The 23,384-nt window shown below is 32.0% G+C and overlaps 2 protein-coding genes across 5 annotated transcripts; one reads left to right on the forward strand and one right to left on the reverse strand.

Annotated features, from left to right (window-relative positions):
• Window positions 1-1,673: 1,673 nt before the first annotated feature.
• Window positions 1,674-7,967, reverse strand: LOC101248445 (isocitrate dehydrogenase [NADP]). Of its 4 annotated transcripts, none has more exons than XM_004250190.5 (16): window positions 7,543-7,967; window positions 5,328-5,371; window positions 5,111-5,220; window positions 4,912-4,949; window positions 4,543-4,620; window positions 4,403-4,456; window positions 4,219-4,320; window positions 3,943-4,034; window positions 3,650-3,753; window positions 3,433-3,501; window positions 3,228-3,343; window positions 3,045-3,079; window positions 2,679-2,821; window positions 2,344-2,466; window positions 2,167-2,259; window positions 1,674-1,927 (listed from the first exon to the last, which is right to left on the reverse strand). In XM_004250190.5, the coding sequence occupies exons 1-15, from the start codon at window positions 7,781-7,783 to the stop codon at window positions 2,169-2,171; spliced, it is 1,440 nt and encodes a 479-aa protein (XP_004250238.3). In that variant the 5' UTR covers window positions 7,784-7,967; the 3' UTR covers window positions 1,674-1,927; window positions 2,167-2,168. The 4 variants fall into 4 exon arrangements, with proteins under 4 accessions (XP_004250238.3, XP_010312730.2, XP_004250239.2 ...); XM_010314428.4 differs by having other exon boundaries at window positions 6,429-7,725; XM_004250191.5 differs by lacking the exon at window positions 7,543-7,967 and adding an exon at window positions 7,189-7,499.
• A 2,203-nt stretch (window positions 7,968-10,170) lies between these two features.
• On the forward strand, window positions 10,171-18,785 carry LOC101248353 (homeobox-leucine zipper protein ROC8-like). The gene is made up of 11 exons (XM_019210854.3): window positions 10,171-10,302; window positions 10,448-10,572; window positions 11,689-11,806; window positions 13,184-13,375; window positions 14,246-14,764; window positions 15,102-15,194; window positions 15,299-15,508; window positions 16,114-16,297; window positions 16,859-17,124; window positions 17,672-17,761; window positions 18,267-18,785. Exons 2-11 carry the CDS (start codon window positions 10,460-10,462, stop codon window positions 18,633-18,635), a joined length of 2,154 nt encoding a protein of 717 aa, XP_019066399.2. The 5' UTR covers window positions 10,171-10,302; window positions 10,448-10,459; the 3' UTR covers window positions 18,636-18,785.
• Window positions 18,786-23,384: the final 4,599 nt, after the last annotated feature.

Here is a 23,384-nt window from a genome sequence, read left to right on the forward strand (position 1 = left end):
AAGATGTTTTTGATATATCACAAATATTTATGTTTTTGACGATGAAATATTTGTATAATTAGAAGTATTTGAAATCGTTAATTTACTGTATACGTGTTAACTTGGTCCATTTGGGACGTTCTAGAATTCTATTACAAAAATATCTCAATTTTTTATTTGACTTAATTGGAAATGTGAAAGGAAAGAAAAATAAAAGGAGTTGGCCAGACATGATGAAAAGTAATGGCAACAATAATTTACACTTTCCTTATTTGTTTGGACATTACATTTCAATAATTTTGAATTATATTTCTTACATATATAAAAGGGAAAAAGGGATAAATATATTCTCGAACTATCATAATGGTATGTAGATATCTTTCGTCATATTTTAAGGATATTGATGTCCATGTCGTCTAAAAACTAGAGCGTATATGCCCTTTAATCTTACGGAAGACTAACTGGGGACACGTGGCACAATCTTATTCATTGATCCGATGTCGAATCAATGGATAAGATTATGACACGTTTATCTTTGTTAGTATAAAGGGTATATATGTTTTAGTTTTTGGACGACAGGGACACCAATGTCACTAAAGAATGACAGAGGGTGTCCGCATACCCATTTACGATAGTTCATGGGTATCTCCTGTATAAAAACAAAAAATATATGTTTTTAAATGTGATTTCTTCTTTCCTAATTTATAAAATTCATTTACAATTTTATCTGATTAATTCAAATTCACCTTGTGTTTAAGTTTCATCAAGTTTTTTTTTCTTATCGTTAAAATTAGAGATTTCTGCTCCAGTGTGAAATAGTCATATCGACTCACCGTAATTTTGGGTGATTGTTGTAGTGAAGTTGAGTTCTTTATTGATGGGTTTATCACTTGTGACCAAAAAGGACAGATAATAAATTAAGAATATATTTTTTTACTTGACGTGAATTCAAATTAATCAAATTAAAATATATTGGCTACCTAATGAAAAATTCTAGCATTCATCTGTGTCCATGTTACTGGCCACCAAAATGGAGTTAAAAGGATCTTTAGTTTTAGTTTAATGAATAAATAGGACCATATATATTATAATTTTCGAAATATCATAGTAATTTTTTCTCCCAGAAAATTAAAATACCTTTTAGTTAGAAGCATTTTTACTCTTACTTAACGTGAATTCAGATTAGTGAATACCTAATGTAAAATATCTCGCATTCACATTTCCATGTTACTTGCAATTTTTATTTTTTTGGAAAAAAAAAACTATTTAATCCAATCAACTCATGTAAGAGGTTAATTATAATGAGTCCTAAGAGAGCAGATTGACGAAAGAAGGATCGAAGAAAGGTGATTAGAAAAGGGTAACTATAGGAGGTCCTAAGAGAGGTAGAGGTTGACGAAAGAAGGATCGGGCATTTGTGATTAAATAAGAAATGTCACACTTACAGCTTACCGAGTATACAACTCTATACAGAAGGATATGGAGGTCGAGAAGGTTGACGAAGAAAGATTGGAAAGAGGTGATTAAACAAGACATATCACACCTACAACTTAACAAAATATGACTCTAAATAGAATTTCACGGAATATATTATCGACTTATCGTTGTTATTGGTACAACTTAAATCAACTTGCCTAGGAACCACTTAGGACAGTTTACTAATAACGAATGACATTCTAGATACAATTGGCAAATATGAAACATTATACACTAATTTTATTTTGCATAAAAAATCATCTGAAAATTCAAAGTTTATTTTCCACATGGATCAATGAGGGGAACAAGAACACACACTAATCCAGGGTTAAGTGTGGATTAGTGAATAATGATGCACTAGAGCCATAATACAACAACTGACAACTTAATCCCAAACAAGTTCAGATCGTCTATATGAATCGATCCTCAAAGTTCTGGCAAAATGTCATTCTCCTCTAAGCGGAAACCTATCCTGAAAGAACAGATTAAAATAAAAGAGTCAAAGAAAGAACTATACTGATTATAACAAAAGGCCGCTAGACACGCTGTCTAGAGGTATAAATTCGATTAAAAGAAATGATGATTATAAAGCAGCATAACAGTGATATGAAAATTTTAATGAATGAAGGGTTGATCAGAATTCTGTTGAAGTTGAAGGGCTGAAAAGCTATGTTGCTTGAGATGATAAAGATTTCGATCAGAAAAACGTACACTTATATCTTTGCTTTTAGAAGTCTAGCTTTCAGCTCATCAGCCACAGCATCGATGAACTCTTCAGTGTTCACATATTGACGTCTAGCGACCCTGTAAGGTAACAATGACACGCAAATTATAATGACGACAACACAAAGGGCTAACATCAGAACACAAAACAGTAGGGATCCTCACTTGGATCCGTGGATAATAAGTGCTAGATCTTTTGTCATTTTCCCGTTCTCCACTGCACCAATGCAAGCTGCTTCTAGTTTCTTGGTGAAATCCAAGAGTGCAGTATTGTTGTCCAACTTTGCCCTGTTAAACATAATGATTATTTGTTCGGTACTTCTATCATTAAAAATCTAAGTGCATCCTCGAGTTTGAGCAGTGCACAATCTGAAACTCGATGGACAATGGACCTGCCTGTGACAATGGTCTGAATCCATGGTGTGCGCCTAATCCACACATCACGTGACCAAAGTCCTGGGGGCACTAAGCAGAGCAAATTAAGTACCAGAATGTCCTACCTATGTGCAAGTCCACGAGTCCAAGCAAAAATCGAGGCAATGCTATTTGTGCTGGTTTCACCTCCTTTCTGATGAACCCTGTAGTGGCGTGTAACAGTTCCATGGGCTGCTTCTGCTTCCACGGTCTTTCCATCCGGACATATCTGCACCAAATATACCAACCCGATTTGAATCCAATAAAGTCACAAGACAGCAACGAAGCCAAAATGATCCAACAAACAGTAAGTTTTATTTTCTAGAAAACTTTAAGACCTTCTGCATCTAAGCATGGATTTCCCGAATAATCATATGAAATCACAACACAAGGACTCAACATTAAAGAAACTGGGAGCAACAGGGGAAAATGGAAGCAAGTAAAAAACATACCAGGATCGATGTCATCAATCCAAGCGATCCAAATCCTATTCAAGCAATAAACAATATAAGAACGATTACGAGCATTGAAGTAGGTGGCAAAAGTGAAAATTGAACACGTAAACTTTTTTCATATTGCAAGTCCAAAATGTATTACAGATAATTAATAAACCGTTAGCCAGCAGGCAAGCATACCTTGTGCTAAGAAATCACTCTGTACATCTCCATCATAGTTTTTACATGCCCATACATAACCACCGTCACTTTTTAAAGCATAAGCAACCATATCATCAATGAGGCGATGTTCGTACCTATTTTGATGAATTCAATCATTTAACAATCTGTCATTTACAATCATTAACAAGAATCAATTGTTGGAAATGAAAAGTTGGGTGCTTACCAGATCCCAGCTTCCTCAAACTTTGACTTCCATTTTGACTCGTAAACTTCCTGGAATATGTCCTTGAATCTTCAGAAAAGATCATAGAAGTAAGAAGACAAACCTCAAAATAGAAATGGTCGAGAAGATAGGCAAATAGAGGTAACAAGGTAAAGGAACAATCCAATTTAAATGGTGAGTATGCAGAGATACAGAATAAGATCAACGCTAGCCATACCTTCCGTCGTATTTCTTAAGGATGGTATTTTTTGTGCTAAGATAGAGTGGCCATTTCTTTTGGTATGCCATGTTCATAGAAGCTTCAGCAAAAGAGCAAATAGACTGCACCGAAAGAAAAAAACAACAAAGATGCATAACTCCAGGAATTCTAATTATCTCTTTTTTAAGCTATATTGCTCGGACTGTGCAGCGTGTGATCCTCCAAAAGTAGTGCATTTTTGGAGGATCTGACACGGACAAGACAACATTATTGGAGAGACAGAGCAACATAGGTTTTAGGTACGCTCAGACCTCATCAGTGTTGTACATGGATAGAGCTACTCCACCAGCACCAGTGAAGTTGTACACCTCAAACTCGGTCTTTTCATCTGTCCCTTCTGGTACTGCAGTCATGTTCAATACAATATCTCAGCAACCTTTTCAAAACAAAATCACTAAAAAAAAGTAGTAAACGAACTGGAATCAATATATTCATAGCCAAACTAGAGTAGAGCAAAATATCTTAGCAGAGTTCCGGAATCATACAGATTTATGCAATTATACTGATACTGATGGGCAAAACTTTACCAAATACTAATTTGAGTTTTCCAGCTCCTTGAATCACTGTATCAGTAGCTCGGTATTGATCACCAAAAGCATGTCTGCCAATGCATATCGGTTTTGACCAACCTGACGTGAGTTATATCTATGTAAGTCAGAGAGAACCAAGTGAACAACTACCACAGCTAGAACTTCAGCAAATAAAACATACTTGGAACAAGTCGCGGGATATTTTTGCAGAGGATTGGTTCCCTGAACACCGTACCTGCGAAAAAATAGCCAATAATAATGGATATCTTCAATTTCATACAAAGATATCACACACCAAAACTGGTAGAAAAGGAGACTCACCATTCAAAATGTTCCTAATTGTCCCATTTGGGCTCTTCCACATATGCTTCAAGTTAAACTCGTTCATACGAGCCTCATCTGCAAATGCATTAATGTACAACTTTAATCTAGTTTCAACATCTTATATTATCTATTTGAGGGATTTTTTACTTCACGGAACTTATGATTTTCTCAAACTTTCTTCAATCAAATTGCAGCGCATAGTTCCTTGATGTAGGTTCTAAACACGTAAATTTTAAAGATTAATGAGTAGATTTCTGATATGACACTCAAATTTGATGGTTTAACCGTTGTACCCTGAATACCATCATTAATCCGGGACCAGCAGATTAATAAAATCAAATAAACCACACGGAAAAATGTAAGCACCTGGAGTAATGGTTGCACACTTAATAGCTACATTATACCTGCAATTTTTCAGTTCAAACATAATAAGGCTGGATATATAAAGATCAAAGATTCAGTAATCGATGGAAAGATTACAGAAAGTCAATATATGAGCTTGGTCCTAAAACAATCGCTCTTTCATTAAGCAGAAACTTAGAGATAAAAAAAAGTGGATACATACTTCAAAGTAGCCTCAGCGCTTTCAATTGTAACCTTATCATCTGTGGCATCACGATGAGGAAGGCCAAGATCGAAGTATTTTATATCCAACTCCAGAAAAGGCAAGATGAGCTAAAGCTTAAAAGAAAATTCAAATGTCAGCAACTGTGAAATGAACACCAGAGAATAGAGACAGAATATTCTGCTGACATATACATAAGACAAAAACAATTTGTTACCTTATCCTTAATTAATTTCCAAATGACACGGGTCATTTCATCTCCTGCAATACATAGCCAGGTAAAGAAACATAAGAAAATGAAAATAAACATTTCTTGACAGTTAAGAAGAACCAACAAGTAATGCAGTGGACCAAACTAGTTTATCATATATAGAATGACATAATGTGAACTTTTATCATACTTTGAAGGCTGATTATCATTTCACCCTGCTCCTTTATTATGGAAATAACTACAATTTTTGGAAATGAACTTACTAGTGAACTAGCTGTTACATATGGTATCAGAGGTGCTTCCGCGTCTAACCTTAAAGAATAGTGAGGAAAACTTAAGCATGAATGTTGAGCCCCTAAAGGGAGGTGTATGTAACACCTTAGGAAAATTTCACATTGACAAAACATGGAGAGATGTTGATATATAAAGAAACAGGTCCTAGACCCTCGTGATGTGAACTCGGTGTTATCAAAAGTGTAAAAAAGCTCTAAGGTCCATTGGGGCTTTAAGTGCAAAGTGCATATAAAGCACAAGCTTTGATAAAAAGAGGCACAAACAGAGAAAAAAATACAAAGATATATGTTTAGTCCAAGATTATACATGGACAAAGAATTTGAAACTTCCTTTTTTTTTTTTTTTTTTGAAATTATAGCCCAGTGGTGAATGAAGTGTGTTTAAAACCATAAGGTCTCAGATTCAATTTCCAGCGGAGGCAAGAACACCAGGTGATCTTCCCATATGCCCATACCCCAGTGGATAGAATTACCCGATACCTATGCTAGTGGGAGGTCGCACAAGTTGGCCAAGACATCACTGTTCTAAAAAAAGTACATATTTTTATAAAATTACAGCCTCCAGATATTAGTGCACTGGTACATAAAAATGCAAAAAGAACAAAAATAAACTCCACAAATATTCTTTCATAATGGTTAAGAAGAGACCTTTTTCAGCCAGAATCAACATAAATATCAATTTTTTAAATAAAATCAGTACATAAATTAGGATATAACAGTCTACTGAAACTGAAGCAGCTATATATGCACATCAATTTCAAGCAAGTTTTAAAAAGCAACATACAAAAAGAAACATGTATTGTTATGAAATTACAGCCAGTAGTCAATGAAATGAGCTGAGAACCACGAGATCTCAGCTTCGCTTTTAGAGGAGACATAAACACTAGGTAACTTCTTCATTGAAAGTCATGCACCAAGTGGAATTAGACAAGGTGCGCCCAAGCTAGCCCAGGCACCTCGGTTACAAAGAAAAAACACATATTTTTATGAAACTACAGCCTCCAGATATTAGTGGACTGGTAGATAAAAATGCAAAAGAAATAAAATAAAATCCCACAGATACCCTTTTACAGTGGTTAAGAAGAGACCCTTTTCACCCATAATCAAGAATCAGCATAAAAATCAATTCTTTAACTAAAATCATTACATAATTAAGATATAACAGCCCATTGAAACAGAAGTAGCATAAAAATCAAGTCTTAAACAAAAAATCAGTACATAGAATATAACAACCTACATAAAAATCAATTCTTTAACTACAAACATTACATAATTAGAATATCACAGCCTACTGAAACTAAAGCAGCATAAAGATCAAGTCTTGAACTAAAATCAGTACATAATTAGGATATAACATCCTACTGAAACTGAAGCAGCATAAAAATCAAGTCTTTAACAAGACTCAATACACATTTTAATGAAATTACAGCCTCCAGATATCAGTGGACTGGTAGCTAAAATGCAAAAAACAGAATAAAAAAAATCCATAGATACCCTTTTCGAGTGATCAAAAAGGGAAAATCTCAGTAGCTCAGTTGGTTGACTACATAAATCTTTCACCACCTTGTGATTACCTGAGTCCAGTGGCATAGAAAGAATTTTAACAAGGTGGTTCAAAATCTGAGAAGTATACACACGAACTAACCGAAGGGTTCGACATCTACTGTGTATATATATAAGAGTTGGCTCCGCCCATTTAGCTCCCCTACTCCCAATTTCACTTTTTTTTTTTTTTTTTAAAAAAAGAAGACACCCTTTTCACTCATAATCAAGAACCAGCATAAAAATCAATTCTTTAACTAAAATCACTACATAAACTTGGATATAGCAGCCACATCTATTTACAAACATCAATTTCAAGAAAGTTGAAAAAAAAAAATCACATAATCAAACAAAAGCATAGAGTGATACATAAATAAGGATCTGACCGTCCATTTCAACTATGGGGTTAGCCACTTTGATCTTTTGGAAAGCCATTTTCAGTGAAAAATTGAGATCAAGAACTGGAAATTCTGGTACTATAAAGAGTAATGGTGTTTGATAAAGAAAATTTCGCCTGCGGGAGAAGCTTAAATTGTAACGAAATGGGGAAAAAATAATATTATTTTGGAGGGGTTGAAGTTTTGAAGGAAAATACAAATTGGATATATAAACAAAGTTATACGACATTACTGTAAAAAGTATATTCTGAAATGAATTTTCAATTACGTATTTGTTTCAATAACAACCATTCCATGTGATATTCATTTTTGAGAACAACATTCTTGGAAATTTTCACTATTTTAAAAGTTTTAATTTTGAGTATGCATATTTAAATATGTTAGTTTAATTGAATTTTTTAGATTCGTTGAATATTTATGTATCATGTCAGTATTAAGAGTTTATTGAGTCATTCTATGTTGAGTTAGTATGTACAGTTGTTAGTTGAGATAGAATTAAAGTGTCTAAATATGCTTTCTTAAAGTGTGAGGGTTTAATTGTCAATTGAGGTCAAATTTTAGTATAGTTTTATGTATTATGTTTTGTTTTAATTTTATTATGGTGAGTCTTCAATTTTTTAAAATAAAATTTACATATTTTGAAACTATATAAAAAATATTGGAATAAAGGGTGTGTTTGGTATGCAGGAAAACATTTTTTGAAAAATATTTTTCAATTTTCTTATGTTTGGTTGGGTCGAATGTTTTCCAAATTAATTCATTTTCCTCAAATTTAAGGAAAATGACTTTTCTTCGAAATTTAAAGAAAATATTTTCCAAAACTTTCTTTCAAGCTCCCCCTATCACTCCACCCTACTAGCCCTCAACCCACCCCCTATTAGCCCCCATCCACCCACCCTACCAGCCCCCAACCCACCACTTACCAGCCTCTTACTCCTAAAAAAGTTTAAGTTTATTTTTTAAACTTCAAAATTCTTATTTTTTCACCCTTACCATCGCCTCACCCACCCCACAAGCCACCCCTCCCCCCCTCAAAAAAAAATATATTGTTTTTTTAAAATATTCAACTTCAAATTTTAATTTTTTCACCCGTTCTCTCGAACCCCCCACCCAACCCTATCCCACCACTACCAAAAAAATTTTAAGTTTGTTTTTTCAAAAAAACATTCATCTTCAAAATTTATTTTACACTCTAGTAAAAATAAAAGATATTTCTCAAATAACATTTTTCGTTCAAAAACCAAACATCTAAATGTTTTTTTGGAAAATATTTTCTATTTACTAACCAAACATGAGAAAGTAAGTCAAATATCTACTTATTTCCCAGAAAACATAATGTATGAAAAACATTTTTCTTCATACCAAACACACCAAAATGTTAATAGTATAACAATATATGTACTATGATTTTGTGTGTTTTCTACCTGAATTATCCTATATTCAATTTTCCTTTTAAAAATATCTGAACAATCATATATTATTTATCAAAATACATCTTAGTTATCAATTATTTTATTTTTTTGACCGAAATATCATCATTAAAATGTAATTTGAGAAGCTTCAAATAAAATAAGTGCAAACACCTAAGGTTGACAATGGTTTACACTACACTAAGGTTGGAGGCTCCCTTTTATATCTCGAGAAAAAAAAAAGAGATTTTTAATGAAAACAATAAAGTTCGACCCAAAGTTTGACTAAAGTATTTTATTTTATTATATTTTTTTAAAAAAAATTATCAAAAGATAAATTATCCTTTTTCCTAATATTCAAATATGAAATATATAGGAACTAACCATATTTGTTGATTCTATGTATTGAGAACCAAATAAAAAAAGTGAAGAAATCAATTGCCATATTAGCTAAAAAAAATTTAAGACTATTGAATTATTTTCCTATAAAGAACTTCTTAATGAAATTACCAAAAATGCTAATTTAATTTTTAAATATCTCTTTTAAAAATTTATTTGTCTATATTATTTGAGTTTCTTATTGTTATTCACTTCTTATTTTATTTTAGTGTGAAATTAAGAGAAATTTAAAAAAAATTGAGAACAGAAAAAGACAAAAATAAGATTTTTAGTTTTATTTTTTAAAATAAAAAATCGAATAAATATACAACAACAAGATAACATATAGAGAAAAAATTAATCAAATAAATATATAAATCAAAATTAATTTTTCACTTTCGTGAGATAAAAGGTGTATAAATCATTTAATAGGAGTATACACGAGTCACTCTTGTAACATAGGGTATATCAACTCCAAATTTCTAAGTTGAGAGGTATACCATGTCCTTTTTATTTAATCTTTTGGGATCGAGTCAAGTCTATCCTCTTTTAGTTGAGTTTTTTTACTACTTAGATTAAATATTAAAAATGGTTTAAAAAATTGATATTTTATTCTATTATAAAACATAATTATGTGATAATGATAAGAAAAAATCATAATTATATGTCCATTTATGAAATTCAACTAATGGTGCAATTTAAATAGATAATATATATATATATATATATATATATATATATATATATATATATATATATATATCAAATATTTTGTGAGAAAAAAACAAAACACATCACAATTCTTATCTTGTGTTCACACTTTGTATTCTTTAGAATTTCCCCCTAATTTTTTACGATTCAGAATTATATGTGACTGTCACATGTATAGTCAACCTGTTTTCTTCTATATAAATAGATCACTAACATTTCTTTCTCTCTATCTCTATTCAAAAATCAAAAGGTGTGTAGAAAACCTCTCTTATATATTTATTTTCTCTTTGTTTGTTTTAGTTGTTTATGATATAAATTGTTTGTGTAAACAATAAATCAAATAGTTTAAGCTTAATTTTTTTTGTGTTTCTTTTGCTATTTGTTTTATCAAACAGAAAATTAGAAAAATGACAGATTCTGGAGAAGAACACATTGGAGAATCATCGAATTCCCAAAAGAAATCAAAAAGGCAAAGACAGTGTCATAGACACACTATGGAACAAATCCAAAGACTTGAAGCGTAAGATCAATTTTTTTAAAGAAAAACTTAATCCTTCATATATGTTTAATTTTTTTTGTTTGTTCATAGAGATGATGATTTTTTTCTTAAAAAACATGAACGATAAAATTAAAATTCATTAGCGATATAGTAATTTATTTTCTATATGTGTTATTTGCACATTAATTTATGTTTATTTTTTATCGATTTCAAGTATTGCTTTTTTTTTTTTGTTCTTTGTATATCTATTGATATTTAGTAAAAGATCTGTACTTTGATTTTGCTATTCAATTTTTTTTTATTGAGTTACTAAAATGATTCAAAATAATTTATTTGGATGATTGATCTACATGTAGATACATTTTTATGAATGAATCTGTTTGTTCTTGATTATTCATTAATAACTTTAGCAGAAGGAGATGAATTTCTTTAATTTTTATGTCTTTCGCATTTTTGTACCAAAAAAACAATCTCTTTCTCAGGGTGTTAGACACCTCTTTTGAGGCTTGATTAATTCAGATTTTGTATATGTAGATACATTTTTTATAACTGAATTTGTTTCTTCTTTATTATTCATTAATAATTTTGGCATAAGTGGATGAATTTCTTTAATTTCAATGTCTTTTTCATTTTTGTACCAAAAAAACAAAAATATCTTTGTCTGAGTGTTAGATACCTCTTTGAGGCTTGATTAATTTAAATTTAAATAAACAAAATTCACTTTAGGGTCCAACAAATCCAGATTGCATTAAAAAAATTCACTTTAGAGCCCATCTAATCTAGATCTGTGTTGAAAAGTCCCACTTTAGGGCTCGATTAGTTCAGATTCGTATTAGAAAGTCTCACTTTGGAGGATAAACCACTCCCTACTAAAAATGACAACTCCAACCATACAATTGAACATGAGACCTATAGTTAATGATAAAGGGTACTTACTACAACTCAATCTATGGTGAGTATATGGAGCATGATCTAGGGCCCGAGTAATCCAAATTCAAGCAGGGAATCAAGTCCTGTTTTAGGGGTAAATCGTTCCTTACCAAGGAGGTTTTACAGAGTCTTTTTTGTTCTTTGCATCTTCAATTTTTGTTTTTTTAAAAGAAAATGAATAATAATTTTTTAAAATTTTGAATGAAGATTTTTCAAAGAATGTCCGCATCCAGATGAGAACCAACGAAACCAATTGGGTAGGGAAGCAGGGCTTGACCCAAAGCAGATCAAGTTTTGGTTTCAAAACAAGAGGACTCAAACAAAGGTAATTTTAATTAATTAGTTCTTTTTCTATAAATTCAACTATACTTAATTATTATTATTATTATTGTTGTTGTTGTTGTTGTTATTGTTATGCAACGAAAAGTTGATAAAAAAATTTTTGCAACATATTTTGCAAAAAATTAAAAAAAATAGCTAGTTAAAAGTAGGAGAGCTAAAATGACCAGACTAGTGTATCTCTTGCATTAGACCCTAAAATTAGTTCTCTAAATTTGGTTAAATTGATAAAATATGGGAACAAATACGGCAATTTCTTAATATTAATTAGGTTATTTACTTCCATTTTCATTCCCCCCCACCCACCCCCCTTCTATGTACAATTAATTTCATTGGGGGTATCAAGTTGCAAAGCAAGTTCACTGACCTAATATTGTAATATTAGGCTAGCGCGAAAGTAAGTTTTGATTCACAAGTCATTTAAAAGAGAGGAAGTCTCAATATCTTGGTTCTATTACTCAAGGAAATGGGGAGAATGATGATGACATCAAACATGTATAGGTGTAGGGTAGATGAAATGGATAGTTTGTTGAGAGTCTATTCTGCTTTACTATTAGTCGTACTATTATATTAGTATTACTCTTGTAGTTTCTTTGTCGTATTAGTTTGGTTATTATTTGTGGGCTTCTTTCACTTTGTTATCATGTAGCTTGTTATCATTATTGTTTAGGATGATTTGTCAGGTTGTTTGTAGTATTTTACTATGATTGTCTTTATTTATTTGATTTTTCTCTATTCTACTTTAGATTTTTTTTTAAGCCGTGGGTCTATTGGAAACAACGTAACCTCTCTACCTCTAAAGTAGTTGTAACGCTTGCATACATCTACCCTTCTTAAACCCTACTTTGTGAGATTACACTGAATTTTTTGTTACTTAATAACATTTTGGTCCTTCAATTATTATAAAATTCTAATTTTTGATACTAGTAATATCTAGCTAAGTACATAAATCTTCAATTAATTTAAATGTGCACTTTTGATCCCTTTATTTGTGAATATTCAAATTTAACATAATGATTAATTGTACAATTACTTAATTACCTATATATTATATTAAGTTTGTACTATTACTTTATATTTGATAGTCATATAGTTTTAAAAGTAGTTCATACTACATGCATCATACATAAAAATACTATAAACACACATTTTGATTGATTAAAATATAAATTTAAATTGATTTATCAAAATTTCACCAGGATCAAAATCATTATATACCTATATTTTAGGGATGAAAAATGTTATTTTTGAGGAACTATGAATTTCATTCTCTTTCTACATTTAACTAATTCATAATATATGATTTTGTTTATCTATCTATCTATGTATATTTATGTGATTATTTTTTGTTATATTTGATCAGACTCAAAATGAGAGATCCGATAACAATGCTCTTCGAATGGAAAATGAAAGATTTCTTTGTGAGAATATGGCAATGAAAGAATCAATGAAGAATATCATGTGCCCAAAATGTGATGGACCACCGATTGGAAAAGAAGAAAGGGCACGTAATTTAGAAAATATGAAATTGGAAAATCAAAGGTTAAGAGAACAGGTAAACCTTTTATTTATCCAATATATTTTACTTTATTTTTGTTGTTAATTTATTTATTTGTTTTGAAAAGAATTACTTCTCTCTCTCTATATATAATAATAATAATAAAGACATAACAAATTCATATTTTGAACTTGATGGATTAATTAGGTCTTTAAGTTATTTAGCATACAACTCACACTGTATTTTGAAATGAAGGGGGTCATATATAACATAGTTGTTGAACTTTTAGTTGTATTTTACATGTACATGTCTATATTTCACCTCGAAGATATACATTAAGATAGATGTAACTCATAAGTATCAGATTCATTCGAATCTTGTATTTATTTTTTTGAACAAAGCATAGATACTATGTAAGAAACTCACTAATATATAAGTAAATATTATATTTGAATCTATATTTTATAAATACAACAAATTAAGTGTTAGATACCTACCACCAAGGGTTGTGATGGTGTGAATAAGGTTTCCCAACCCTAACCAAGGGCCTTAGTTTGAGATTTGGTATAAAAAAAAGTTTCCGATAGGAAATATTTCTCCTTTTAACGAGATTTATATGATGCTAATTTGAATTTTTCAGAGGTTCTAATGTGGATACTGGATACTAGGTGAAATTTTTTCGAAATATGTTAAATAACTACAAAGACCTAATGCATATAGTTTAAGTTTTGAATTCATTTTCGCGGCCTTGCTTATGATTTGCACCTACTCTTGACAAGAGATCATATTGATCTCACAGTCAATTAATTGGATGAAAAGAATTTAAGTTACATACACTAATAACAAATTATTTACTCTAATCTTTTTTGTTATAAGTAATTACTTTATAATTGTAAGTAAATTAACTTTACTAGTTTTCTTTTGCAGCATGAAAAAGCATCAAATTTCCTTTCAAGTATTCTTGGAAGGTCTTTTGTGATGGGTTCAAATTTGGCACCACCAAAATCAACTCTTCAAACTTCATCAAATTCATCTGATGAAAGTTTATTGAGTCAAAATATATGTGGCTCTCCTATTAGATATCCTCCTCAAGAAAATAATAACAATGTTCGAGCACATTCAATAAATATCAATAACATCCCAATAATGTCTCCATCACGACAAGAACATTATGAGTTTCATCATGATAATAGGCAGAGAACAGATACGTTTGAAATTGTTGTTGCTTCTATGAATGAGATGTTTGAACTTTTGCAAATGAATGATCCAATTTGGGTAGATTCATCAAGTGATGGAGGGTGTTCGATTCATCGGGAGAGTTATGAAAGAATATTTCCAAATATGAATCGACCTTACAAATCAGCAACTGCTCGAATTGAATCATCAAAGGATTGTGGAGTTGTGTCAATGCCTGCAAATGAGTTGATCCATAGTTTTCTTGATCCAGTAAGTTTCTTGAACGCTTTCATGTTATAACTATCAGTTCACAAGTAATGTTATCTGCTTTGGATCTAAGGTGATTGTATGATTTCAAAACATGTCAATGCTAGGATATAAGGCTACTTTCTATTATATATATATATGCATATCTCTCATGTGCTTAGTCTAGTAAAGATTGTGTGTACTAGTCACTTTTTGGATTTTTTTTTAAAGTATTAGACAGTGTTTGAGAAGTTGAGCAAAGAACATGGACAATAGGTATTTATTTTGATATGTAGTTATTATTGTTATTGTTTAATCATTAAACATCTATATTTAAAATGATTGATGCGTGTATATACAGGTCAAATGGATAAACTTGTTTCCTACTATAGTCACAAAAGCTAGGACTATTGAAGTTCTTGATTCTGGAACTTTGGGAGGCTCTGTACAATTGGTAAAATTTTTATTCATCTTTTATATTTGTTTTCTTAGGAATTAAATAAATATTAAAATTACTTCATAAAAATGATCTAATTTTTTCTTCGTTCTTGAACGCAGATGTATGAAAAGTTGCATATTTTATCTCCTTTAGTGGAAGCTAGAGAATTTTTCTTCATACGTTATTGTAGACAAATTGATCCAACAACATGGATTATGGTAGATGTTTCATATGATTTATTCAATGAGATTCAAAGTGGCGTACCTTCTTATTCTTGGAAATTTCCTTCTGGATGTGCAATTCAAGATATGGGCAACGACCAAAGTATGGTACGAATCATTTCTTCTATATATGTCACTATTTATATAAAAGGATAACCCTATGCGCTAAGTTTTCTCTATACACAAGGGTCATATTAAAACACTCTATAATATGCAGTCTTATCCTACAGTTTTGCAAAGTGTTGTTTTCACTACTCGAACGTGTTTTATATCTATTCAGGCTCCAAATTTTCAACCTTGAATGTGCGTGAGAGGTTATTTAAGTGTCCCTATATAGGTTTAGAAATTGATCTTTTTATCTCCATATATGCCCTTGGACAATCCCACCAACAACCATATAAGTTATACTTTGAGACTAGGTTAAGATTCAATAACATCTTTTTAACATGCTATCAATTTGTCAGACCTATCACTATTCTTCTTAACTTAACAATGTTGAACTCCGTTCCATAGTTTGTAATTATTCATGCTTCAGATGTTCAAATCTAAACAAGAAAGAATGAATAGTTATCTCCTTATATGATCTTAAACAATCTTTACCTCATAATATCCACTAATAAAAAGTATAAGAATTTCCAACAGACATTCCTAATTATTTGCCAATGAGGTCGTTATTTTTATTTTGTTTTCTTGATTATTTTCTTCTCTTGTAGGTTACTTGGGTGGAACATGTTCAAGTAAATGAAAAAAGCCAGGTTAATCATATCTTTAGAGACTTGTTGTGTGATCGTCAAACATATGGAGCTAAAAGATGGATAGTTGCACTTCAAAGAATGTCTGAGAGATATAATTTTACAATGGGTGCAACATGTCCTACTAGACATGATTTCGAAGGAGGTTCGATTTTATGTCCCCTTTTTTACATGTTTACGACCTTCTGTATTTTAATTTATAACATAATTTTAATGATATATATCAAATTTCTCGTCACCTCAAGGCGGCTTTAATTGAAAAATGGAAATTTTGAAGGGGGTCAAATTCATCCCTTTGTTTATTTGAAACATGATCTTCTTTTTAAAGTTATTTTTCTTTTGTTTAAAAGTGTGTTTGGCACAAAAGAATGTATTTTCAAAAAAAAAGAAAAAAGTTACGTTCTATGTTTGACTAGAAAAATGTTTTCTAACTAAAGGGGCCAAATTTTTTTTATTATTATTATTACTTTCATGTTGTTTTATCCTTTGATTTTTGTATTGCATGTTGTCTCATTAGCTTTGATTATATTACTGCTATATTTGCTTTACATATGTGAACTTTGATATACTTTACTTGAGATGATGATCTGTTAGAAACAACCTTTTTATCTTCTCAAGGTAAGAATAAATGTTTCAGATATACCTCTATTCCCAGACTTTACTAGTGAAACTACATTAGATATGTTTTTATATTTTTTTCTTTCAGTGTTTAATGATCCAGAAGGGCTGAAAAATACGATACAATTATCTCAAAGGATGGTGAAGAGTTTTTTTGAAATTCTAAGTATGACGGATAAATTAGATTTTCCAGCTTCACCACAACTAAGCAGTGGAGATAGGATTTCTATAAGAAAAAATAAAGAAATTACCCAAACAAAAGGCTTTATTGCCACTGCTTCTTCTTCTCTGTGGATTCCCCTTTCATTCCAAGATGTCTTCAATTTCTTCAAAGATAACAAAACAAGAAGTAAGGTATGTATCAAACCTTTTTATAGTAATTTCGTCATTTGTTCAAATATTTTTTTGTTGGTATATCAAGATGTTGTTATAGAAAACATAATAATATAACATGATACTGATATCGGTTTCAAATAAATTTTTCGTGCTATATTAAAATGGTCAAGGATATTTTGAAAATAATCTCTCTATCTCTAAGAGGAAGAGTTACGATATATGTTAAATTTATCCTTTTCAAATCCCACCTTGTGATATTTCACATAATATGTTGCTGTTGTTCTATATTATAGTGAAATATTGTCATAGAAAATGATTGTCATATAAGAGTATGGCCATATGTATCTTTGCACTAAATAATTTAATTCTTAATGCAATGAAACAAACGTATGATAAAATAGTAATTTCTACATTTTGAATCTCTGTGTAACTTGTTATCACATGTTTACTAGTCTTGGCTTTAATTGCACATATATTTTTTAATTATATGATTTTAAACATTACTCATCTCACAAACTAATTTTAACTATTGAATTATGATAGTGTTTATCTTTTTTTTTTTCAGTGGGATATTTTGACCGGTGGACTCAAAATGACTGAGTTAGCTCGAGTATCAACAGGAACTTTTCCCGAAAACTGTATTACAATCATTCAGGTAATTGTCATATTTATTTATTTATAATTTTCTATTTTCTACCTAAATTATTAACTAATAGCGACATTTTTCAAGAATCAAATAAAATTACTTACGAATGTACTATCTTTTTTTTACATGTAGAAATACCAATTTTTTTTACCTTGTATCTTTTTTTTTCTTTTAAGCTTTTTAATCCTTGATTATTAAATCAAAATGCATTTTCTATGGTCCAGTTTCACTTTTGAGTTGTAGTCAATTAACAATAAAAACACAAATAAATCAAAGACTAATAATGATAAACATATTTTACTGCAAAAAAGGACAAGAATTAACTATGAAATTCCTCGTTAGTTTGTTGTTAAATGACTTATAGCTAACAACATATTTTATAATCCTTTGCTAATTCATTAATAAATAGGATTAGTGGTAAAAAAAAATTGTTTAGCAATAGAAACTAACCTTCATTATTTCTTATTCTTTTGAGTGTTTATAATGTATTTCTGAATTGTTGTGATTTACACAGTCTTATCTGCAAATGGAAAAGTTAGTGCTCCAGGAGTCAAGTATCGATGAAATGGGAGCATTTTTAATCTTTGCACCATTAGAGTTACCAACAATGACTTCAATTTTCAATGGACATGATGCAACAAAAGTTCCTATTTTGCCCTCAGGTATCATCATAAGTCCTGATGGTCGTCTCGTTTCGGATAGGGGCAATACTGAAAATGCACAAAATGGTTCAATTTTGACAGTGACTTTTCAAATATTAATTTGTGATAATAATAATATTTCAATCTCTCAGCAACAGCATATGGAGGTAGTAAATTCTATTCATAGTCTTTTGAGAACCACAGTTTCAAAAATCAAAGCAGCATTAGGTTGCTCTGATTAAAAATTGTGATGGTTTAGTTTCATGTTGTTTGTTTGTTTTGAAGATTTTAAACCTAAACAGTTGATGGTTTTGAAGGATGATGTATTCCCTTCTTTGTGACTTTTGAAAATTTCAAGACTGTGAGATATATATTGTTGCTATTATCTTTTATATTGATAGACATATTTTGAGACTTCTCATTTGTTTGGTTTTTTAATTTTAGCCATTTTGTATTTTTCTGCTCATTATTTTTATTATTTGTCATGTTATAGTATCATGTCTTCTTGATTTTGCTACGAACACAGATAGACGAGTTGTTGAGCCTAGGGCTAAATTACGAGGAGGCTCAATAATTAGACAACCTAACAATAGATTTGCTTGGGATTCAGATTGAGCGCACACTTACTTCATTTCTTTCTAGGCAATAACTCAAATGACACCTATATATTGAGAGGTGGTGATGGAAGGATCTAGTGGAGGGTATTTACTACTCTGCTCCAGAATATTCCTTCAACTACACTTCGAAACCTATCCTTTCTAGAATATTTCTAGTCTTTTTCTCTCAAGAACACCCATTCTAAATAGAGTCGTCAATATGGACTATGTCTGTTGGGACGGCCTGGCCTAGCCCGTGATTTAATAGGGTTGAGTTACAATTTCTGGGCCCATTTGAGAAAAGAGTTTTATAGCCCAGCCTGAATAAGTCTGTTGATTTGTGAGGCTTGGAAAATATCGGTAGGATCGACTCATGGGCCAATAAAATTAATTTAAAATGTATTATTATATTAAAATTTAAAATAAAAGAGAGTACAAACTCAATACAATTAGGTTAATATTTTTATTTAGATATTTATACTTTTACTTGAAAAAGAACTTAATAAATATTACAAAAATAATTTTATTTGTGGATTTGATTAAAAAGTAGTAACATTAACATCATGTAATATTGTTTTGTCGTTATTTATGATAATATTTTTAAATTATAATTTATAATTTAAAAATTCTAAAGATAATATAATTTTTAAATAAAGTGGACTGGTTCGGCAAGCCTGTAGCCCTCGTTCTTGTGGGTTCAACCGGCCATTTTCTAGCCCACACAAAAAATGGGCTCGCCCAGCCTGACCGGTAAAATGTCAAATCCCGTATGAAATAGCCCGGATGGGGTGGGTTAGCCCATATTGACAACTCTAATTCTAAAGATCTTCCTTCATTTCTTAATAACTATTGAATATTCTAGATATTTCTGTTTTATCGAAAAATGATTTTCGAAAAGAGTTTGTTTTATTTTGAAGATATTTTCGACTTTTGGGAGTCGCCACTTAATTTTTTAAGAAAAATCAAGAAAACTTCGTTTCTAAACAACTTAAACAGAAAAAATTGTTTTGAAACATTTTAAAGGTTCGGGATTCCTATTAGTATCTTAGGAAGGTGTTTAAGGCACCTAAGATACTCCGCTAAATACGGTTTTCCGACGATTAACTTATTTGACTATTTTTGTTTTAACTTTTGCAATCTTGAAGTTGAACTTTTATTAGAGTTTCATTTAGACAAATTTACAAGTTGAAATATTTGTTGTTTTTAAGACTTAATTTTAGTTTTAAAGTTTGATAAAATAGCGAGGCAATTCGATGGGGTTGGAGTTATTCTAACCCTATGCTAACGATATTTAAACTAAAACACACAAGCAAGTAGTAGTAGAGAGAGAGAGAGAGATTTGGGTCCAAGTTTCGGGTTCTGTTCGCCTTGACCGAAATTGGACCCACCTGCTTTCGGGTTTTGACCCATTTTCCACCTGTCCTAATCTAAACATACAAAGTAAAATACCAAAAAATAAAACAACGAGGGCTTATGCCCTTTATAAGTAAAAATACAATATATGAAAAAGGAAAAGTCTTCTGATCTAACGCCTCCGAATATCTTCCACTCTTCTCGCAGCATGAAGGTTGACACAAGGAAATTGAATGCGAGGGGGTAGGGAGTCCGAATGGACTCAACATGGGATAGTGTTCATGCAAAGAAGATAAAGGCAATGATTTAGCACAAGTGAATTATACAAGTAGGAGCTGATATTTATAAAATAACGCAACTCATATCGCACATTTGTCATAAATTATAGAATAGCAGATGCATAGTTTGGAAAAATACACTTGGATTTTAATATAAATAAAGTTTTGCATTCACAAATGATCAAGTGTGGGTGTCCACCAAATTTAATTCCTAGAGATGGAGGACAACAAAATAACCTATTGACGTCTAGATTATAAAGTTGACGACAATTCCAATTATAATAAGAGGATATGCTTAAAGAGAACAAGAAGAGAAAGATAACAAAAATGAATAAATACATAAATAGGTAAATTAGCCAACCAAACCTAAAATAATATTAAAGCTCCAAATTTTGAACAAATGTGCTTATAACTTCTGTAACTTTCACGATGAGTTATTTCAAAAAAATTTATATAAGCATACGATGTTATTGTGGCGTGTTTATCAGTGAGTAATCAAAGAAGCAAAATAATCACATCCTCAATTCCTAAGTACAGCACACACAAGATGGAAGTTACCCAAAATCAACTTGAACATGGAGAAGTGAAAACAATCAAACCGGATAATTTTTATGAGCCTTACAACAACATACGGCTAAACCATGTCAACGCATATCATCTCTCATTGGATATCAAAACAGAACGCGATTTACTAAATAACAACTAGACAAACTTAACATGAGCAGAAACCAAAGACGAAAACCTAGGCATAGCATTTGATGAAACAACAACGCATACGAACGCCTAAACTACAACCAAACAACTAAACTACAACCAAACAACGTATTCATTCAAGTAAATTAGACAAGAACACTTGAAGTTGTAGAAACGAATAAAGCAAACAAGTAAACTCCAGCACACATACGCAGTGAGATCAACCCAACAATAACGAACAAAACAAAGACATAAAACATACGTTCTCCACCCTCGAACCATCCAATCGAAACCAAGAACAGAAGAAAATCACGTAAAGAGATGTTTACCTGTTGACGAGCGGCGAACAGGGACGGAGGAGCAGCGAGCGACTTCACCACCGGAATGAGCTCCGAACTGTTTCGGAGACGAACCAACAAGCGAAGGAGACGGAATCGGGATTTCAGTTTCCTTAGTCACGTGACTCTCTCCCTTTACTGCTCTTACGAAAACGACAGGAAAACTAGACAAATTCCTCCGACTTCCCCCAACAGTTCCCGACTACTCTTCTATATTAAAGAAAGAACCAGAAAACATTTTCCAACCGCCAAAAATCCAACAGAAAGTTTCAACAAAGTCCCTCCCATTGTTCTCCTGCAGCAAAACGGAGGAGAACCAAACAAATGTTTTTTTTTCTTTTAGATTTTTCTCCACCTAAAATCGCAAACCCAAAATCTGAAGAGGGAGGGGGTTTAAATAGAAAGGGAATTTAGGGTTTCGAGAGGACGAGGGCTGGAGGGTTGAGGCCTATTTCGAATTTGAAATTTTAAAACCCCAATCTTATCCAAAAAGCAATTCAAACGGGAAGAGATATGGAGGGTCGGGATGATTTTGACGTCCTTGATACACGACGTGGCTCAAATCCGCGTAACAAGGACGAAGGCGTCTGCTACGTTGCTGCGCTGACAGCTCCTTCTGTCGAATTCGGCTGGCACAGTACCATCAAGAGGAAAGGAGGTGAGGACGCGAGCGAAAGGTTCGCGCACGACACGCGTTGCCAATACTTTGCACGCTAGGAAGAAGACCCAACGCGTGAGGAGCTGTTGCTGCTTTTTGTTTCTGTTGGGAGCCGTACTGACGAGGGCGAGAGAAGGAGGGAGGGAATCTCGCGTGGGAGACGCGGGAGAGAGCGTGGGGAGATGAGGGAGAGAGCGTGGGAGAGGGAAGGGGGAAATGGGTCGCGTGGGTTTTCTGGAGTGGGGGTCGCGTGAGGTTACGTTTGGGGGAAGGGGGGGAGTCGTGTGGGGGAGGGAAGTTGCGTGAAGGGGGAGGGAGCGTGAAGGAAGAGCTGGGAAGGGGAAGAAGGAAGGGGAAAAGGGATGGGTCAAGGGAAATGGGATTGGGCTTGGACGGATGTGGGAATTAATTTGGTGGGCTAAAAGAGTGGTTTGGGCTGCTGGGGGAAATTGGGTTGGAGTTAAAGTGGGGCTGGGAACAAGAAGATTGGGCCTGAGATTAATTTTAAGTTGGGTTGGTTTCGAATATACACAAGATATACCTACTATATACACAATTATGTAAACATTAAATCGTTATATTTCGCAAAATTATAAAACTAATTAACTTAAGTAACTTGGAAAACTCATGAAGCTCGCTAATCGAATTACGCCGACGTGGGTCAAAATTGGGTGTCAACAATTTCTCTGGCATGTCTTAGATATTAACTAAGTTGGTGATGAATTCTCGACATTTCTAGAGTCTAAGCTTTTCATTCTTCAATATAATCTCTATGTTTAATTACTAGTTATATCAGTAGTTTCCATTGTAATCCAATAGTTTAAGCGTTGTTGTCATATGGTTTACCACTGATCACAAACTACTTGAGTAATAGTGTTGAGAGTTTTAGTTTGATACATTATGTGTGAAAGTTTAATGATGTGGCCAATTTCCCTGCGATTTTAATTCTATATATCTAGTTTTTTTAAAAAAAAATATTTGACTTGTAGTCCGCTTTGACATACTTCAGATAAACCTCTATCTCCTCCTCCTCATCCCCTTTTATTCTACCAACTCATTTTATCTCTCTGGTTTG

The sequence above is a fragment of the Solanum lycopersicum genome, chromosome 11 (assembly GCF_036512215.1).
Source record: "Solanum lycopersicum chromosome 11, SLM_r2.1".
NCBI classification, from domain to species: Eukaryota; Viridiplantae; Streptophyta; class Magnoliopsida; order Solanales; family Solanaceae; genus Solanum; species Solanum lycopersicum.

What these genes read in the sequence shown, in the direction of transcription:
- LOC101248445 (XM_004250190.5), bottom strand. Translation starts at nt 7,783, where the DNA reads ATGTCGTATAACTTTGTTTATATATCCAATTTGTATTTTCCTTCAAAA. An exon ending in GGAAATTAATTAAGGATAAG is followed by an intron (nt 5,221 to 5,327) that starts GTAACAAATTGT and finishes TTTAAGCTTTAG; the next exon opens with CTCATCTTGCCTTTTCTGGA. An exon ending in CTTAAGAAATACGACGGAAG is followed by an intron (nt 3,502 to 3,649) that starts GTATGGCTAGCG and finishes TCTTTTCTGAAG; the next exon opens with ATTCAAGGACATATTCCAGG.
- LOC101248353 (XM_019210854.3), top strand. Translation starts at nt 10,460, where the DNA reads ATGACAGATTCTGGAGAAGAACACATTGGAGAATCATCGAATTCCCAA. An exon ending in CAAATCCAAAGACTTGAAGC is followed by an intron (nt 10,573 to 11,688) that starts GTAAGATCAATT and finishes TTTTGAATGAAG; the next exon opens with ATTTTTCAAAGAATGTCCGC. An exon ending in ATCAAAGGTTAAGAGAACAG is followed by an intron (nt 13,376 to 14,245) that starts GTAAACCTTTTA and finishes TTTCTTTTGCAG; the next exon opens with CATGAAAAAGCATCAAATTT.